The 16,441-nt window shown below is 62.5% G+C and overlaps 2 protein-coding genes across 4 annotated transcripts in view; one reads left to right on the forward strand and one right to left on the reverse strand.

Moving 5' to 3' along the window:
* The window catches only part of BRF1 (BRF1 general transcription factor IIIB subunit), a 63,657-nt gene that overhangs the window by 28,364 nt on the left and 18,852 nt on the right, over nt 1-16,441 (reverse strand). For all 3 annotated transcript variants that reach the window (XR_012002337.1, XM_072762508.1, XM_072762509.1), the window contains 3 exons: nt 16,221-16,394; nt 6,214-6,245; nt 3,751-3,823 (listed from right to left, as the gene is read on the reverse strand). Coding sequence is in view for 2 of the 3 variants with exons in the window: in XM_072762508.1 (XP_072618609.1) it covers nt 3,751-3,823; nt 6,214-6,245; nt 16,221-16,394 (279 nt within the window). In the remaining variant the exon portion in view is untranslated. The remainder of the gene's footprint in view (nt 1-3,750; nt 3,824-6,213; nt 6,246-16,220; nt 16,395-16,441) is intronic.
* On the forward strand, nt 6-2,352 carry BTBD6 (BTB domain containing 6). Its single transcript, XM_072762510.1, has 4 exons — nt 6-541; nt 727-817; nt 898-1,016; nt 1,159-2,352. Exons 1-4 carry the CDS (start codon nt 159-161, stop codon nt 2,189-2,191), a joined length of 1,626 nt encoding a protein of 541 aa, XP_072618611.1. The 5' UTR covers nt 6-158; the 3' UTR covers nt 2,192-2,352.

Here is a 16,441-nt window from a genome sequence, read left to right on the forward strand (position 1 = left end):
GTGACGTGCGGGCGCCGCGGCGGCAAGGGCGAGGGCGGGCCGGACGGCGCCCCCTGCGGCCGCGCTGCGGGCTGCGGCTGGGGCTCGGGCTGCGGCTGCGGCTGGGGCTGGGGCTCGGGCTCGGGCTCGGGCTGCGCGCCGGCGGGGCGGGCTGCCCCATGCTGCTGCCCCTGGCCTGCCTGCACGGCCGGGTGGCGCAGTGCCTCACGGCGCTCCTGGTGCTCGCCGAGCCGCCCCCCCGGCCCCGGCCCCGGCCCCGCCGCGGCGCGAGGGTGCACGGGGCGCCGCCGACGCGCGCGGAGGCCGCCCTGCCCGCGAAGATGGCCGCGGAGCTGTACCCCGCCGGCGCCGCCGCCACCGCCACGGACATCGCCAACAGCAACGCCAGCGCCGCCGCCGCCGCCGCCGTCGCGGGCAGGAAGGGCCCGCCCAGCGCCCCGCCGCCCGCCCCGCCGCCGCCCGCGCCCGCGCCGCCCGCGCCCGACAACAACAACTTGGAGAGCCCCAACTGGCAGTCCTGCCGCCCCACCCTGCGCGAGAGGTGAGCGCGGGCGGCGCCCCCGGCCCGCCCCCCTGCCCCCGCCCCCGGCCCGCCCCCGCCCCGCGGCCCTGCCCCGCGGCCCTGCCCCCGGCCCGCACCCGCACCCCCGCGCCCCCGCCCGCACCCGCACCCCCGCGCCCCCACCCGCGCCCCCGCGCGCCCCAGCCTGCCTCTGCCCTTCGCAGGAACGCGCTGATGTTCAACAACGAGCTCATGGCCGACGTGCACTTCATCGTGGGGCCCCCGGGGGCGGCCCGCAGGGTGCCCGCGCACAAGGTGAGCCGACACCCCGGGGCGGCCCTCCTCGGGCTCCGCGGGGCGGGCCGGGGCTCAGGGCAGCTTCTGTCTCCCCGCAGTACGTCCTGGCCGTGGGTAGCTCCGTCTTCTACGCCATGTTCTACGGCGACTTGGCAGAAGTCAAGTCGGAGATCCACATCCCCGACGTGGAGCCCGCGGCCTTCCTGATCCTGCTGAGGTGCGTGTGCCGCGGAGGTGCGGGTGGGGAGCGGGATGCTGCGGGCGCGGGATGCTGCGGGCGCGGGATGCTGCGGGCGCGGGGCCGGGCCGGGCGGCGGCAGGGCCCCCGCGGCCTGTGACGCGGTCCCCACCCTGCCCAGGTACATGTACAGCGACGAGATTGACCTGGAGGCCGACACGGTGCTGGCCACTCTCTACGCCGCCAAGAAGTACATTGTCCCCGCGCTAGCCAAAGCCTGTGTCAACTTCCTGGAGACGAGCCTGGAAGCCAAGAACGCCTGTGTCCTGCTGTCCCAGAGCCGGCTGTTTGAGGAGCCGGAGCTGACCCAGCGCTGCTGGGAGGTCATTGACGCTCAGGCCGAGATGGCCCTGAGATCTGAAGGCTTCTGCGAAATCGACTGGCAGACTCTGGAAATCATCGTGACGCGGGAGGCCCTCAACGCCAAGGAGGCAGTGGTCTTCGAGGCCGTCCTGAACTGGGCTGAAGCCGAGTGCAAGAGGCAGGGCCTGCCGGTCACCCCACGCAACAAGAGGCACGTCTTGGGGCCTGCCCTCTATCTGGTCCGAATTCCGACCATGACCCTGGAGGAGTTTGCCAACGGCGCAGCCCAGTCGGACATCCTGACCCTGGAGGAGACCCACGACATCTTCCTATGGTACACGGCGGCCAACAAGCCCCTCCTCAACTTCCCCCTGACCAAGAGGAAGGGCCTTGCCCCGCAGCGGTGCCACCGGTTCCAGTCTTCTGCCTACCGCAGCAACCAGTGGCGCTACCGTGGGCGCTGTGACAGCATCCAGTTTGCCGTGGACAGGAGGGTGTTTGTTGCAGGGCTGGGCCTATACGGGTCCAGCTCCGGGAAAGCCGAGTACAGCGTGAAGATTGAACTCAAGCGGCTGGGGGTGGTCCTGGCTCAGAACCTGACCAAGTTTGTGTCGGACGGCTCCAGCAACACCTTCTCGGTGTGGTTTGAACACCCCGTGCAGGTCGAGCAGGACACCTTCTACACAGCCAGTGCCGTCCTGGATGGCAGCGAGCTCAGCTATTTCGGGCAGGAAGGCATGACGGAAGTACAGTGTGGGAAGGTCACCTTCCAGTTCCAGTGCTCCTCAGACAGCACCAACGGGACCGGGGTCCAGGGTGGGCAGATCCCCGAGCTCATCTTCTATGCCTGAGGGGCCCTGGGCTGGCATGGACGCCCTGCCCTCTGCTGGGCACCAGGAGGAGGCCTTTCTCTGCAGCTGGTCCGGCCGGGAAGGGAAGTGCAGGAGATTGTGCTACCCGTCCCCCAGCTGGCTGCCTTCCTGACCCCATTAAAGGCTTCGCCAACTTTGTACTTCTCTCGTACTAGTCAGCTGCAGCCCAGAGCTGGGAACCAGAGGCTCCTCTGCACAGCCAGAGCCTGGGGTGCTGAGTGTTGGCTGCTGGGCAGATCTGGGGGCGCGAGGCAGGCTTCATCCAGGTCCCCTCCCAGTGGTGCCCACACCGTGGCTAGCTCTGGGGACCTTGCCACCCATCCCACCCTCATGAATTCACAGTGGTACGACGCCTAGCCCAGACCTTCCCTTCAAATCCATTTGGATTTGAAAAAATACCTAAAATAGTGTGTGTCTACCTGGATTTTCATAACAAAGTTTCAGTGAAACGAGCTACCGATAGATTAGTGACGGAAGGAGCGTGAAGCTGGGACAGGTGCCTTCCCCTGTGTTCCTTCCAGCACACAAAAAGCTCCCCAGTGCTGAGCCCTGCTTCCTGGTTAGAAACAAACTGCCCCCTGGGGAGGTCGGCTGTCCCTGAGCATGCCCTCTGCTGGCAGGCTGGCTTCCGCTGTGGGTTTGTCGCTAGAATGCTCCAGAAAAGGCCCGGTGTCGGCTTCTGTCATACTCTTGTGATGCATCACAGCCTCTGAGACAAAGCCCTACTGTAGGACTCAGGTTTGAGGGTGGTGGCGTGAAGTGGGGCTCTCTGCTGGCCCAAGGCTGCAGACCCTGGGGACCAATGTCCTGCCTCAGGCTCGCCAGCACCTTCCATGGCAGGCCCCAGACAGCCCCTGCCCAGGTGTACTTCAGGATAAAGCAGGCTCTCTGAGCCCGTCTTCCCAGGCTGTGTGCTCTGGGGCCAGCTGCTTTGCTTCTGAAAACCCTTAGCTTGACCCCCAGAGGGAGGGACCAAGTCACTTGGCACAAGGAAATGGCATCTTGGACAGGGTCTGGGCCGGGAGCAGACCACCCAAGCCTGGTGTACCTCTGCAGCTGCACCCCCCCCCCTGCCCCATCCTGCCAGACCCTGCCTTTTCAGCCCCAGGGTACCACCCTGTGGGTTATCCAGGACTAAACCCCGGTCCACCCTCCCTGGCCCTGCATTCCACCTCCTTGAAACGAAATACACTTGTAAAGGGCAAAACAGAGAGCAGCCCCTGCAAGTGGACTGTGAAGACAATCCTCTCAGTAAAGCTCCCGAGGAGACGGAACGGGCCAGCGACACCCCCACTCTGTGTGCAGAGATCCTGCCTTCCCCGGGACACCTGCCACCGGGTGTATTCCCTCCGTGTCCTCCTCCACACCTGCCGGGGACAGACCGTGGGCAGTCTTGTTTTAAACCAGGAGTAACCTCCAAACTGTCAGGCTCTCGGCTACTTCTCAGACGTTCCTTACCACCTAGTGGGGCCCTGGCCCCTGCACGTGACTCCCTCCCACTCCGGGCACCGTGTTGCCCTCTGCCAGCCCCAGCATACCTATCGCCGGCGCGTTGATGCAGAGCTCTCTTGCCAGAAGAAGGAACGTCTTCCCCAGCACGTAAACGTTCACCTGTTAGGAAGAAGCCACAACACAGAACAGCATCTGAATTTAGGGGATGTTTGGGTTTTTTTTTTTCCTCACGATGCATTTCATTCACTGTCCAGTGTGACAAATGCAACGTAAAAGCTCCAGGACCGCCCCCGCCCCCACCCCTCAGAGCAGCCCAGGGCCCTGCTTCCCAATCGCAGGCAGCTTTTTCAGACCCTGCCACTGTCTCAGCAATAACTGGGTTTGCTAACCAAGTGTAGACACCCGGAGCTCAGTGTGTGTAATTCAGGGTGGTGTGCAGCTGCGTATGCAGGGCCCACTGGCCACCCCGCCCCACGCAGACTGGGATCCTTATCTGTGGCCCCAGGGACCAGCTGAGTCATGGCCATGGGTCCCCGCAGATCTCAGGAACTCCCCCATCTCCCAGGCTGCTCCCACTTCAAGTCCAAATCGGCTGTGGAGTCCAGTGCCTGGCCAGGGTGCAGACCTCCTCTGTTGCTGGGCCTCAGGCTGTCCTAAGGGCCTGCCCTGTGCTGAGCAAGGCCGCGGTGCTACGGGGAGGGGGCTTCTGAGCAGTGTTTGACGGCAGCCATGGAAAACGCCACGGGGCTTGGATGAGGTGCAGAACTGGGAAAAGCCGGGGCTGAGCCCCTCCTGCCTGTGGCCCTCTGCCTCTGGCTTCCCCGTAGACCTCCTTTGCCTCATCAGGCCTGGCCTGTGAAGTCCTGGTTGAGGGCTCCTTAACCCTGAGCCCAAGAAGCCACCAGAAAAGAGTGTGAAGAACCAAGACCTCGGCGTGCGGCACGCCCATCAGGGGGTCTGGGCAGCACACATGGGGGCTTGTGGCCATGGAACAGAGGCCCCTCAGGGGCGATGGAGGCTACCTGCGGAGCCCCGTCAGCTCAGGGGCTACGCTGCACATCCAGGCCTCCTGCGAGAAGCCCCCGTCCTCGGGCTGGCAGCTCACGGAGCCTGCTTCTCAAGGGACTCTGCCCTTGGGCTGCCCACACACGCGCAGGTGTGCATCTTCTAGGAGCGCCCGGCCTTCGCTGGGCTCCTGCCAAGCTCCTGCACCTTGACCCTCCTGACCTCATGCCCGTCTGGAGCAGAGTGGAACTCACGTGCCCCGCAATGTGCTGTTCCCTGCCCACTGCGCACACCCGACCCACCTCCCTGACAATGTCCCAAGCACACAAAGACCTAGATGCTACGGAAAAGGGTTCTCTGAATGGACTTCAGGTGGAAAGTCGAAATGCTAAGCGGCCTGCTGGCTACAGCACCTGGCGTGATTGCCAGAGATGCCGACGTCCGTCTACGGGCATCAGAAACTGGGCCATGGACTCTGAGGATCGGTGAGGATCGGTCCCTGCAGGTGTGGCCAGCCACCCTTCCCGCTCCTGTCCAATTGGCAGGCGGGCTCTGCGTGAAGGCGGCCCGAGTGCGCCTGTGCCCGCCATGCCTTCATGGGGTGACAGGACCCCCCACCCCGTCCTGCCCGGGAGAGCTCACCCGGATCCAAACCCCGGCAGGAACACCAACAACAGAATCGTGAACATGGATCCGCCGTGGGTGGTCCCGCACCAGCCTCGCTCCGTGCTCCCTGGCAACACGCCGCCACACGTGGAGCGCTGGGTTTCCACAATCCCAGCACATTACTGTGAGCCCGGCCACAGAGTACTTGAGCAGGACTCCTGACATGCCACGCACGCAGCCAGCATCTGCCTTACCTGTTAGTCTAGCTCTGTCTGCGGACGGTCTGCGGCCACCAGCACCACAGGCCCCATGTGCACAGGTGCACCTGACCAAGCCTTCCTCAGAGGGGCGGGAGCTCTGTGAGTCCCGCACGCACCCTCACACTGCGGTCATGTCTGTTTTCCCGGACACCCCTGCCCTGTCCGAGTCCTCAGCAGTGATCACCGTGCCTGCCCCAGCGCTGTCAGCAGGGACGGGACATGTGCAGAGCCCCGATGGCCCCACCCTGGTGAATGTCCCATCCACACAGGTGTCCCCCTTGCTGGACCCTTCCATTTTATTCAGTACCTTGGAAACAAGAGATGGAACAGAAAATGCTTTCCTGGTACCCAGAGTTCCTAAATACGCTATAATGTGGATTCTTACACTGTTGAAGATAGAAGATTCTTTTCTTCTAAAGATTCTTCTGAAGATTCTTTTTCTTCTAAAGAACCTCCCTTCCCTCAGACCAAGTTCACCTGGGTCTTTCCACTGGTTCTGAGGCCGAGGCTGCCCAGGCCAGCACTGTGACCCCATGTTTATTGCCCCCCCCCCACTGGTTTTGCATCAGACCCCAGCCCGGCGTGTCCTCTGCCTGGGGACTAGCCTCCTGGGTGTGTGGTGCACGCCCCAGTCACAGCCTCCCTTGGGAAGGGGGCTCAGAAAGGAAGCCAATGTACCTGGAGCAGGTCACTGAGGTCGAGGAGCATGTCTGCAGCAGGAGTCAAGGATCATCTGCGCCCAAGCCCACGGGCTCCAGTTACCCGACCACCTTCCCAAGGCACAGACCCAGCCCCCCAACCTGGGCTCGGCCCTGGATCTCAGGGGAGCGAGGGAGGTGTCTGCAGCAGGACTGCACAGAACCTGCCAGAGACCCCTGACAAGCACTCCCGGGGCGAGGGGCAGCAGAGCCCATCAATCACGTCATCCCCGGAGTACTTGCTGCTTCACAGAGCACCCCCCACGCCCCGAGTGGCACAGCCCAGAAGCACGTGACAACACTCACTGCTCCCTCGAGCATCTAGTGAGCGCCCGCTGGGTGCTGCGTGGGCCTCTGGCCCACGACTCGTGGCTCCTGGGGGGCAGACACAGGCACAGAGGGCCCTGGTGGCGGGCGGGCACCTCCGTGGTGCCAGTGCTCGAGGGACAGCTGTGGGGCCTCTGGCATGGAACCTGTCCTCACTCTCAGCAGATGGTTAAAGAGTAACCACATCATGTCCTCAGTGATTCGAGACCCAGGTGGACCCACGCGCGCACACAGACACGCAACAAGACACGCACCCCTGCGTAAGGCAACTGGTCAAGCAAGGTCAAACGTCCTGTCGCTCCCCGGCGCACTGTGGCCTTGGGAAGGTAACCGAGAGGAGTCCGACGCGCCGCATCAGAGCCAGGGCAGGGTCGGGGGGGGACCCCTGGGCCCAAACACAGTAGAAAGAGGCCCCTGAGGCCACAGCGTCCCAGCAGGCCCCAGACACCCCGCCACGGCCTCTGAGGTCCTTGCATAAAGGGCACCCCGTGTCCCGGGCTCTGGAGGCACGCGCTTCGGTGGGAGCGTCGCCACAGGACGAGCAGCCAGCACGAAGTGTGGGAAGCAGCCCCGGGAGCGGGGGGGCAGCGGTCCTACGCGAGCGAGCACAGACCCGCGTCGACACAGGCAACACGGGAGACGCGCCAAACCGAGAGGCGCCAGAAGGCTCCAGAAACACTCGGGGTACAGCGCGCAGGTCAGGGGCTGCCGGCGGGCGGGAGGGGACTTCGGGGCACTGAGGCCACTCCACGTGATGCCACGGGCACGGGCGCCCACCGCTCACGTCAAACCCATAAGGGACACCACAGGGGCAGGCCGGGCGAGCCCTCGTCAGCCCCGGCGAGCCCTCGTCAGCCCCGCCAGGCCGTCCAGGACGCCGCTGCGGCGTGGGCAGGGGGTCGGGGGAGGTGGGGGTCCGCACCGTTTTTCTTTTAACCTACAACTGCTCTAAAAAGTGAAGCTTTCAAAAGAAATAAAATAAAAGCCAAGTCATCGGTAAGTTCGGAGCAGACATTTCAAGGGAAGCAAAGAGCCGGTGAGCACACGCGAAGGGATCGCCCTCGGTGGTCGGAGACCTGCAGACGAAGGGCCCCGGCAGCACCGAATGCTGGCAGGGACGTGGGCCTCCCCCGCTCCCCGTCTGCCGGCTGCGCTGCCGCCCAATGGCCACGCTGGCACAAGGCTGGCACAAGGTTGGCACAAGGCTGGCACGTTTCTCGTAGCACGGACCACGCCTGCCTCGACCAGACCGCCCCACGTCCACCCGCGAGCCTTGTACCAGCAGCTGAAAGCCAAGAAGAGCCCAGACGTCCACCCACAGAAGAACCCGTGGCCTGTCACACGTTCCCACAACGGAGGGGGCGCTTCTTGGCACACCCCCCACGGATGGGCCCGAAGCTCGCCTAGTGACAGAAACCTTACGAACAGGGCTCCCCTGGGCGTCTGGAATGAGCGAAACCAATGGGTGGGGGTCCCCGGAACAGTGGGTGCCTCGGGGGCAGGGTGGCCACGTGGTGGTGTTGCCCCGAGTCCCGATGGGGGGCCTGGTTGCAAAGATGCATACAATTGGCAAAACTCAAGCAGTACCACAAACACTCATGTATTTGTTTTATGCCAATTTTACCCCAAAAGGGAAAAGAAAAATATAGACAAATACTGCAATCTGGTCAGTTAAGGACTGGCCAGCTGAAGGGCTTACAGGGAGCAGCAGAGGCCGGTGCCTTACTCTGAAACGTGCCGGACGGTGGGAGGCTGGGGGGCAGGGGAGCGGGTGAGGGCCGCGGGGTGGACACGGCTAGGGGTGCCCACCGTCCGATTCCTTCAACCTTGCCAGGTGTCGGAGTCCCCACGGCACAATGATGGGGGAGAGTGTGTACGTTTTAGAAAGGAGACCGGACTTCAAATTAAGCAAGCTGACACGACTGGTCCCCTTGAGCCGCAGAGGCAGCGGGGCACGCGGCCAGGGCTCACTGGCTGCTGGACGCACCGACAGGCTGAATAACGTGCTTCCCGCCTGTTCACGCCGCAGGGCCGGGCCCACGACAGGTCCCCAGTGATGGGCATTTAGGGATGTTGTGGTGGCCATGCAAGGTCTTCTGTCCAGCCTGCCCAGTGGGCCTGGGTCTCCGCCTATTGCTAAGCAGCTGCTCCCAACCTCCCGGCACAGGGACATCAACCAGGCCTCCAAATTTGCTGGAATCGTAAAGTCCGCGTGGACGAGGCCTGTCTAAAGCCCTGGTGGCGCTGAGCAAAGCGCCCCAGCGTGACCACATCTGTTCCCGTGGGCCGGCCCCTCCTCCTGGTCCCTCGTCCTGCTCCCATGGCATGTTCCTCCCAGACATGCCCTACTAAGTGGGACGTCTGCTTAGCCAACAGCAGCTTCCAGTGCCGGTCGCAGAAGAGAACGGCAGCAGATAAACCACCACCAGAAGATTCTAGACACTCCTGAGGGTCAACAGACCAAAACGCAGGGGGCTCGCACAGACTCCCGGCAGGCTGTGAGAAGTGCACACAGAGCCTCCGCTGCCCTGACGTCCAGGACCGGGTCCACCACGACAGGGACGGGGACACCACGTGGCTGGCCCACATCCTGCTTTTGGAAGAACGATCAGACGAGGCTTGATTGAAACCCAGACCCACGTTCAACGTGAGATTTCTCTACACGGCCTCACACCCAAGTGCTCCCTCAGGACGCCCAAAGACAGGACAAGGGAGACTGCTCTTGGCGTCCAGTCCACCAGAAGGTCTGGAAGGTCCTGCACAGGCGTCCAGCAGACGACGGTGGGAATGGCGGGGTGGCCACGCTACGAGCTGGCACCACCATTCCCAGGCCCGGATGGAAACCTGGGCAGGGAGGCACTTATTTATGGGCCCAACACACACCTCTGTTTACAGAGGAGCTCGCAGCCGCACCCCCTGCACTGTTTTGCCTGGCGAAGGAGTGGTAGCCTGCCGGGCTCCGAGCCTGCCCCCACGCACACGCTGAGCACGCACTGCCTGCTACACTGACCCTGCTCCCTGCACCCTCCCCATCCCCAGCACAATGCACCTGACGCCAGAGACAGGGCCAGGCTGCAGCATCCTGTGCTGGGGTTTCCTCTGTGTACACCACTCCTCGAATGATCGACACAGGTCTCCGTCACCACTCTGCACGACACTCCCACAGTGTGGAGGTGCCTACACCCTGCCCTCGGGGCTTCACACCAGGACCTGTGCCAGGAAGAGGTATGGGAAAGGCCGAGGGCCAGATCCCAGGTCAGCCGCATGCGCTGGCACACCAGTGGCCCTGCTGCCCTGACTGCTGGGGGAGGACCTGCCCCGGCCCCAGCGCCAGGCCCAGCCTCCCGACACCAGCACAGTCCATCCTGTGCTGGCGGCTCCTGGTTCCAGCACACCTGTGCCTCCCCACACCCATGAGGGCCCTGTGCACCCGGCTCAGGCCCAGCCTGGTGCAGTCCTCGCTCGGGCATCACGCTGACCTCCGTGCTCTGCAAGTTCTCTGCTCCGCACGGGCTGGCAGCAGGCCAGCATCTCTGACTGGGGAGCTCTGGGAAGGCCAGCATCCCTGATGCCAGGGAGTAGCAGCCAGAGGCTGCTGCGGCTGAGAGAAGGGAGGGAGGGAAAGGGACAGAGGAGCTGGAAGCTACAGCCATTGGCCACGGGGAAAGCCACGGACGGTCCACACAAGGAAGGAGATAGCCCAGACCTCAGTCTTGAAAGGCTCACCCGTGGCTGGAGGCAAACCCACCCAGGGCCCCACTGCAGAGGCAGACAGAGCACTTAGGGGTGAATGCCAGGCAAGGAGGGGCTGCTGCTTCCCATCAGGAGATCCCCCTCCCGCACGATGCACAGGAGAGCGACCCTCCAGCCAAAAAGCCAGATAAAATGCAGGAGAGCGACTGGGAGCCACTCTTGTGGGGCAGACCCTCAAGAGAAGGAGGGCCATGCCCGTTGCTTGAGCTCCCGCTTAGGGCACCAGCTGCCCTGGGGCCAGGCGCACAGGCCTGGGGCTCGTGCAGTCCTGCCTGCAGGAAGGTGAAGCTTAGGGTCCGGGCGTTTCCAAGACAGCCACACTCAGGGACCAGACTGTCAAGAGCACGCAGCCCCTGCAAGAAGTGGCAAAAGAGAAGTGGTCAAATGTCATGTCACGGGCTCCCCCAGACCTGGCAGCAGCAGTCCACGCGGAGGGTGGGAGCCGGTGGGAAAGAGATCCCGGGCTCCCGCCCCTGGCCCAAGGTGAGCACACACGGAGGCTCCTGGTTAGGTCCCGGGCGGGGCTGGCCTGCACCAGACACGGCCAGCTCCCCACAGCCCACCCGCCTGCCAGAGGACAGGACCCTCCTCGGGGGGAAAATTATCCACAGTCCCCACAGTCCTTCAAACGTAACACCCATCAATTCAATGAGACTTACCTAGCATGAGAGCAGGCAAGACCAAGTAAATATCCTCAAACCACTAAAAACAGAACCACCAGCGATCCTCCTGTCAGGAGTTATTAAAGACTTCCACGGAAGGAGAATTCTACCAAAGACACAGACTCTAGTAGAAAGAATCTACTGAGGGGCGCCTGGGTGGCTCAGGCAGGGAAGCGTCCGCCTTGGGCTCAGCTCGTGATCCCGGGGTCCTGGGATCGAGTCCTGCCTCACGCTCCCTGCTCAACGGGGCGCCTGCTTCTCCCTCTGCCCCTGCCCTCCCCCTGCTCATGCTCTCTCTTTTTCTATCTCAAACAAATAAATAAAATCTTAAAAAAAAAAAAAACCAGATAGGTTAGACACACAGAGGAAAGGTCAAGGGAACTCACAGATACAGGTCCTGGGAAAACAGACTGAGATAGAGAGAGGAGAAGAAAAGCAGACAGAGAACAGAGACTGCCAAACCCAGGGTGGGACATGATGCTGTGATGACACTGGAGCCCAGAGGGAACAGAGAGGATGGGGCAGTCCCCAGACCAGATGGGACTGTGCCCCAGACTGCCCCAGGACAGACAAAAGACACAGAGCGACAATAACAAGGACAAACACAGTCCTTGCCAGCAGGGAGTGGGGAGGTCAGCGCCTTGAAAACAGTGACGGGAAGATGCAGAGTCCCCTGGACAGGAGGGGAGAGGCACGGAGACCAGTGAGCGCCACGAGAAGCACCGCCAGCACAGGGACATCCTTCAGAGTAAACATGTTTCATACAGACAAAAGCGGAGAGAAGCGTCTTCCAGGAGGCCGACCACAGACACAGAAGGAAACGGCCCAGATGCGCACACAAAAATGCAGGACGGGAAGGGTCACAACGGGGAAATGTGAACGGGCGCTGAGAGGGCAAGCGGCGGCGGCCACGGTGACACACTGCGTGGTCCAAGCCGCCCGGGGCTGCCATCGGGGGCACAGGGTGTGACGGAGAGCAGGGGCAACACGGTGACACGTAAGCATGTGAGACACCAGTGACTTCAAGGAAACAGAATAAAACACTTGAGTTCTCTGAGAGCTGGTGAGAAAGAGAGCAAAGGACAAACGGACGGACAGCAAAACCGGTGGAATCAGACACAAATATACCAACAAGACATTTAATTCAAACGGGTGAAATTCTCCAACAGAAATATTCTAAGACTGGATTAAAAGGGACGCCTCGGGGGATCCCTGAGTGGCGCAGCGGTTTGGCGCCTGCCTTTGGCCCAGGGCGCGATCCTGGAGACCTGGGATCGAATCCGTCGGGCTCCCGGTGCATGGAGCCTGCTTCTCCCTCTGCCTGTGTCTCTGCCTCTCTCTCTCTCTCTGTGACTATCATAGATAAATAAAAAGTTTAAAAAATAAATAAATAAATAAATAAATAAATAAAAATAAAAGGGACGCCTCGGTGGCTCCGGGACTGAGCACCTGCCTTGGGCCCAGCTCATGACCCCGGGGTCCTGGGATCGAGTCCCACGTTGGGCTCCCTGCATGGAGCCTGCTTCTCCCTCTCTCTCTCTGTCTCTCTCTGTGTGTCTCTCACGAATAAATAAAATCTTTAAAAAATTTTTTAAAGTAAAAAAAACTAGTTGATGTAATTCATCGATTAAGGGACACATCCCAGTATTTATCACTCTGATAAATACGTGGGAGATGCGCACCCGTCCTGACAAGTGCTCTCAGCAGGAGGGCGCCTGCAGACCCCCACAGCGGGTGTGGACGGCACCGCCCACAGTCCAGACACAGCCAAGGGCGCCTCGCCCACCGGTGCGCACAGTACGTGCGGCGCTGCAGGTGCACTGATCGGAAGGGATGAGCCAGTGGCCACACACAGGCGATCCCACGTTCCAGACTGGTAACTGACTTCTGTAGTATGGGCCGTCACGTCGACGTGCGGAACTCGACTGTACCCGTACGCGTCACCACCCAGACAGAGGCCGTCCACACTGGCGCAGGGCACGCACTCGGGAACAGCCTGACACAGCACGGGAAAGACCCCCTCACCACAAGTAACACGTCGCAGGCTGTGGGGGCACCCAAAGAAGCAAAGGATAGTCCTCGACTGGAAGGTTCACTCTTGTTAAAATGAGCATCAATGTCAATCTCCCCACATATGGATCCATGAACCCCAATGAAAAAATCCCAGAAGCTTTCTCATAGGAACAGACAATGTGACTGCCACCCAGAAGGCCAGAGGCCCAAGGACAGCCGCGGGTGCTGCTACAGGTCCTCAGACGCGGGCCAGGGCCGCAGGCAGCAGGCGAAGCAGAGGAGGGCTCCCGCGGGCAGCGCGTGCTGGACACCCCTGGACAGAAGCAAACCCGACCCTTTCCTCACAGTGGACAACACAGTGCAAGCTGACCCCTCAGAAATCCCAAACTCCAAGGGGCCCCGTAAAACCAGAAGCTTCTGAAGGGACACCATGAGAGTCTCTCCCCGATTTCCGTGACTTCCATCAGCCGTAGAGGCCAAGCTGCGAAGGTAGCCCTCCGTCAGAGCTCCGGCGGCAGGAAGGTCCCACCACCATGGGCACGGCGCAGGGGGAGGCCCCTGTGCACGCAGCTCAGGGCCGGACCGACAGGCTGGCCAGCAGTGCCCCGGGTCCTGGAAGCCGCTCCACGGCAGCCTATCGTGGCTTTCAATCTGCAACTCCCTGGGGCCCGGAGACGCTGGCCACCTTCCGACATGTGCCAACTAGCCGTCCCACGGCCTTCTTTTGACCACGGGCTCCCCGTCGGCTACGGTGATGACACATGTCATTGCACGTCTGCCCAAACTCACAGAAGGCACCTCATCAAGAGTGAGCCCCGGTGAGCCTCGGACTCGGGTGCTGATGCGTCACACAGGTTCATTAGCACAACTGACACACCATGTGGCGGGGGCGTCTGCACGAGGGGAGGATGGCTGCGTGCAGGTGGGTACATGGAAATCTCTGTACCTCCCCCTCAGCTTCACTGTGCATCTAAAACTCATCAAGAAAATAGTTCATTAAAAACATTGTTTAGGGCCATCTGGGTGGCTCAGTGGTTGAGCGTCTGCCTTCAGCTCAGGGTATGATCCTGGGATCCCGGGATCGAGTCCCACGGCGGGGCCCCCGCAGGGAGCCTGCTTCTCCCTCTGCCTGTGTCTCTGCCTCTCTCTGTTGAAGAGAGAGAAGGCTCGAAGAAGTTGAGGGCTGTGTCCAGGCAGTGCTGGTTGAGCTGCAGCTGGTTCCCCAGGTTTTATTTCAGGAAAAAATAAATAAAATCTTAAAAAAAAAAAACCACCTAAAAAATGTTTTTTAAAAAGTAAAAACATCTTTTTGAGACGCTCTGGTTGTCCCTGGGGACACATGCGGTAGCAGGTAAAGGTGGGCTGGGGAGCCTGGTGGCAGGACGGTCAGTCCTCGACCATCTCACCCTCTGAATAAGAAACGAGGTCCTCAGGTGAGTGTGAGGGGGTGACACGCAGTGGCCAGAGTCACAGAATCAGACCCTGGAAGCCCAGCCCAGGCCTGCAAACCACACCCACTACTGACCAAGCCCCGGAGTCCGAAGCCTGTGTCTGTCCCTCCCACTCAGGGCCCCTGCTGGCGGCAACATGGTGACAAGTCCCAAGTGACAGAGGCCTCCATGCACACACAGCTCCCGGGCTCAGACCCAGGCCTGCTGGCAGCTCCGTGGGGTCCCAGTAAGCACCAGCCGTGCCATCAACACCCCTGGCGCCAGCACAAACCCACCTGGCAACGACAGGGGTGTCTGGTTACAACCCTGACGCTTCTGCCCCCACATCCCGGTCCCCTGGCCCCGGGCCGGCCACTCCCTCTGGGCGACAGTGATAGTGCCGCTGTGGGCACCACGGGCCAGGTCCCCAAGGACACCCTTCTCTGGTGGACAGGGGTGCGGCTGGGGGCCAGCGGGGGGGGGGGGGGACTCTGATGTAGGAAGAAAGGCCATGTCCCCTCCCCCTGCCGCGGTGCACAGAGCACAGCAGCTTGTCTACACCCATCTTCTCCCTACGGGAGCATCAGCTCTGACGCTCCACGCTCTGGCCGGATTCCAGAGCGTGGCCTGCACACGTGCGTCCTGAGCTGGCCCGACCTCAAGCTCCACCTCGCGCGACCCCTGGCAGGCCTCTTGCTGCTCAGTGACATGAGCGACACGACCCCACGAGGGCAGAACAAAGACTAGGCCGGCACTCGCACGATCAGCGCGGTGGTGCCTTCTGGCGGGCGCTGTGGCAGGAGCCCGAGAGCCCGAGAGCCCGAGGCCCTGCCCCGCGTAGAACATACGTGTGCTTCGGGCGCTGCAGGCTGGAATCGGCAGTTTCCAAGATCTTATGACAGTGCAATGAGAGATTCCCATAGCGAGGGCTGCCCAAGCAGAAGGGCCCCAACACGCCAGACACACGGGCCCGCCGGGAGCCTCCCAGCAGTCCACGCCTGCGTAACCAGGAGCCACGGCCGGGGCCGTCTGCCAGGCAGAGGCAGACACAGCCACCGGGGACGCAGAGGGCACGAGAGGAGCCCGAGGGTGGCTGCTGCCCCAGGAGAGGAGGAGGCACCGTTACCCCCAGAAGGGGACGTGAGCAGGAAGCGTTCGGAGGACATGAAGAGCCTTCGGTTGGAAGCGCAGGAGCAGGAACAAGGATGTGGGGGCACACAGAGGCCCCAAAGTGAAAGATAAGTGGGGACAAGGAGAGGGCACGCGAGAAGGCAGCTGGCGGGCCGTGCCGTGAACGAGTGATGCCCAGAGTGATGCCCAGGCAGGAACCGCGAGTCGCTCAAGAGGCGGGGGGGACTCCGGGCCCACAGCTCCGAGCGAAGATCGAGGCGGCGCTAGGGGCTCCGGGAGCAGCACAGCCACCCAGGCCCAGGGCCGAGGGTCAGGGCGCCCTGCTCGTCAGGAGCCCGGGAGCACGAGACCGTGGGCACCGCCGTGCAAGTGCCGGAGAGCGATGTGCACCCCGAGTCCACCAGACCCCCCGGGCGCGGGACGAAGGGCCGCCGCCGCCAGGAAGGCACCAGGAGGACGCGCCGTCACGAAACGAGGACGACACGGGACGGGAGCAGGGGCCCGAGCAGGCGGGAGGAGCAGGAGCAGCGCACAGGGTGGCCGGCCGGGGCGCGGGGCGCGGGGCGCGGGGCGCGGGGTGGGAGCCAGAGCAGGCGGCCCCGGCGCCCACGGCCCGCCCCGGGGCCCTCAGTGACATCCACAGCGAGCGGCCGCCGGCGAGCAAAGGATACGCGGCGTGCCCTCCGTGCGGCACACCAGGTAGAGGCAGGCCGCGATCACGTGCGCCATCCTGCGGCCGCGCGTCAGGTGCTTGCTCACGGCCATCTTGAAGAAGTTGAACGCTGTGTCCAGGCAGTGCTGGTTGAGCTGCAGCTGGTTCCCCAGGTGGTGGATCTGGCGCCGCCCTAGGACACAACACGACACGTTAGCACTGGTTCCCAGCGAGGGCGAC

The sequence above is a fragment of the Vulpes vulpes genome, chromosome 6 (genome assembly GCF_048418805.1).
Source record: "Vulpes vulpes isolate BD-2025 chromosome 6, VulVul3, whole genome shotgun sequence".
In the NCBI taxonomy this organism is placed as follows: Eukaryota; Metazoa; Chordata; class Mammalia; order Carnivora; family Canidae; genus Vulpes; species Vulpes vulpes.

What these genes read in the sequence shown, in the direction of transcription:
- BTBD6 (XM_072762510.1), top strand. Translation starts at nt 159, where the DNA reads ATGCTGCTGCCCCTGGCCTGCCTGCACGGCCGGGTGGCGCAGTGCCTC. An exon ending in GCAGGGTGCCCGCGCACAAG is followed by an intron (nt 818 to 897) that starts GTGAGCCGACAC and finishes GTCTCCCCGCAG; the next exon opens with TACGTCCTGGCCGTGGGTAG. An exon ending in GCCTTCCTGATCCTGCTGAG is followed by an intron (nt 1,017 to 1,158) that starts GTGCGTGTGCCG and finishes CACCCTGCCCAG; the next exon opens with GTACATGTACAGCGACGAGA.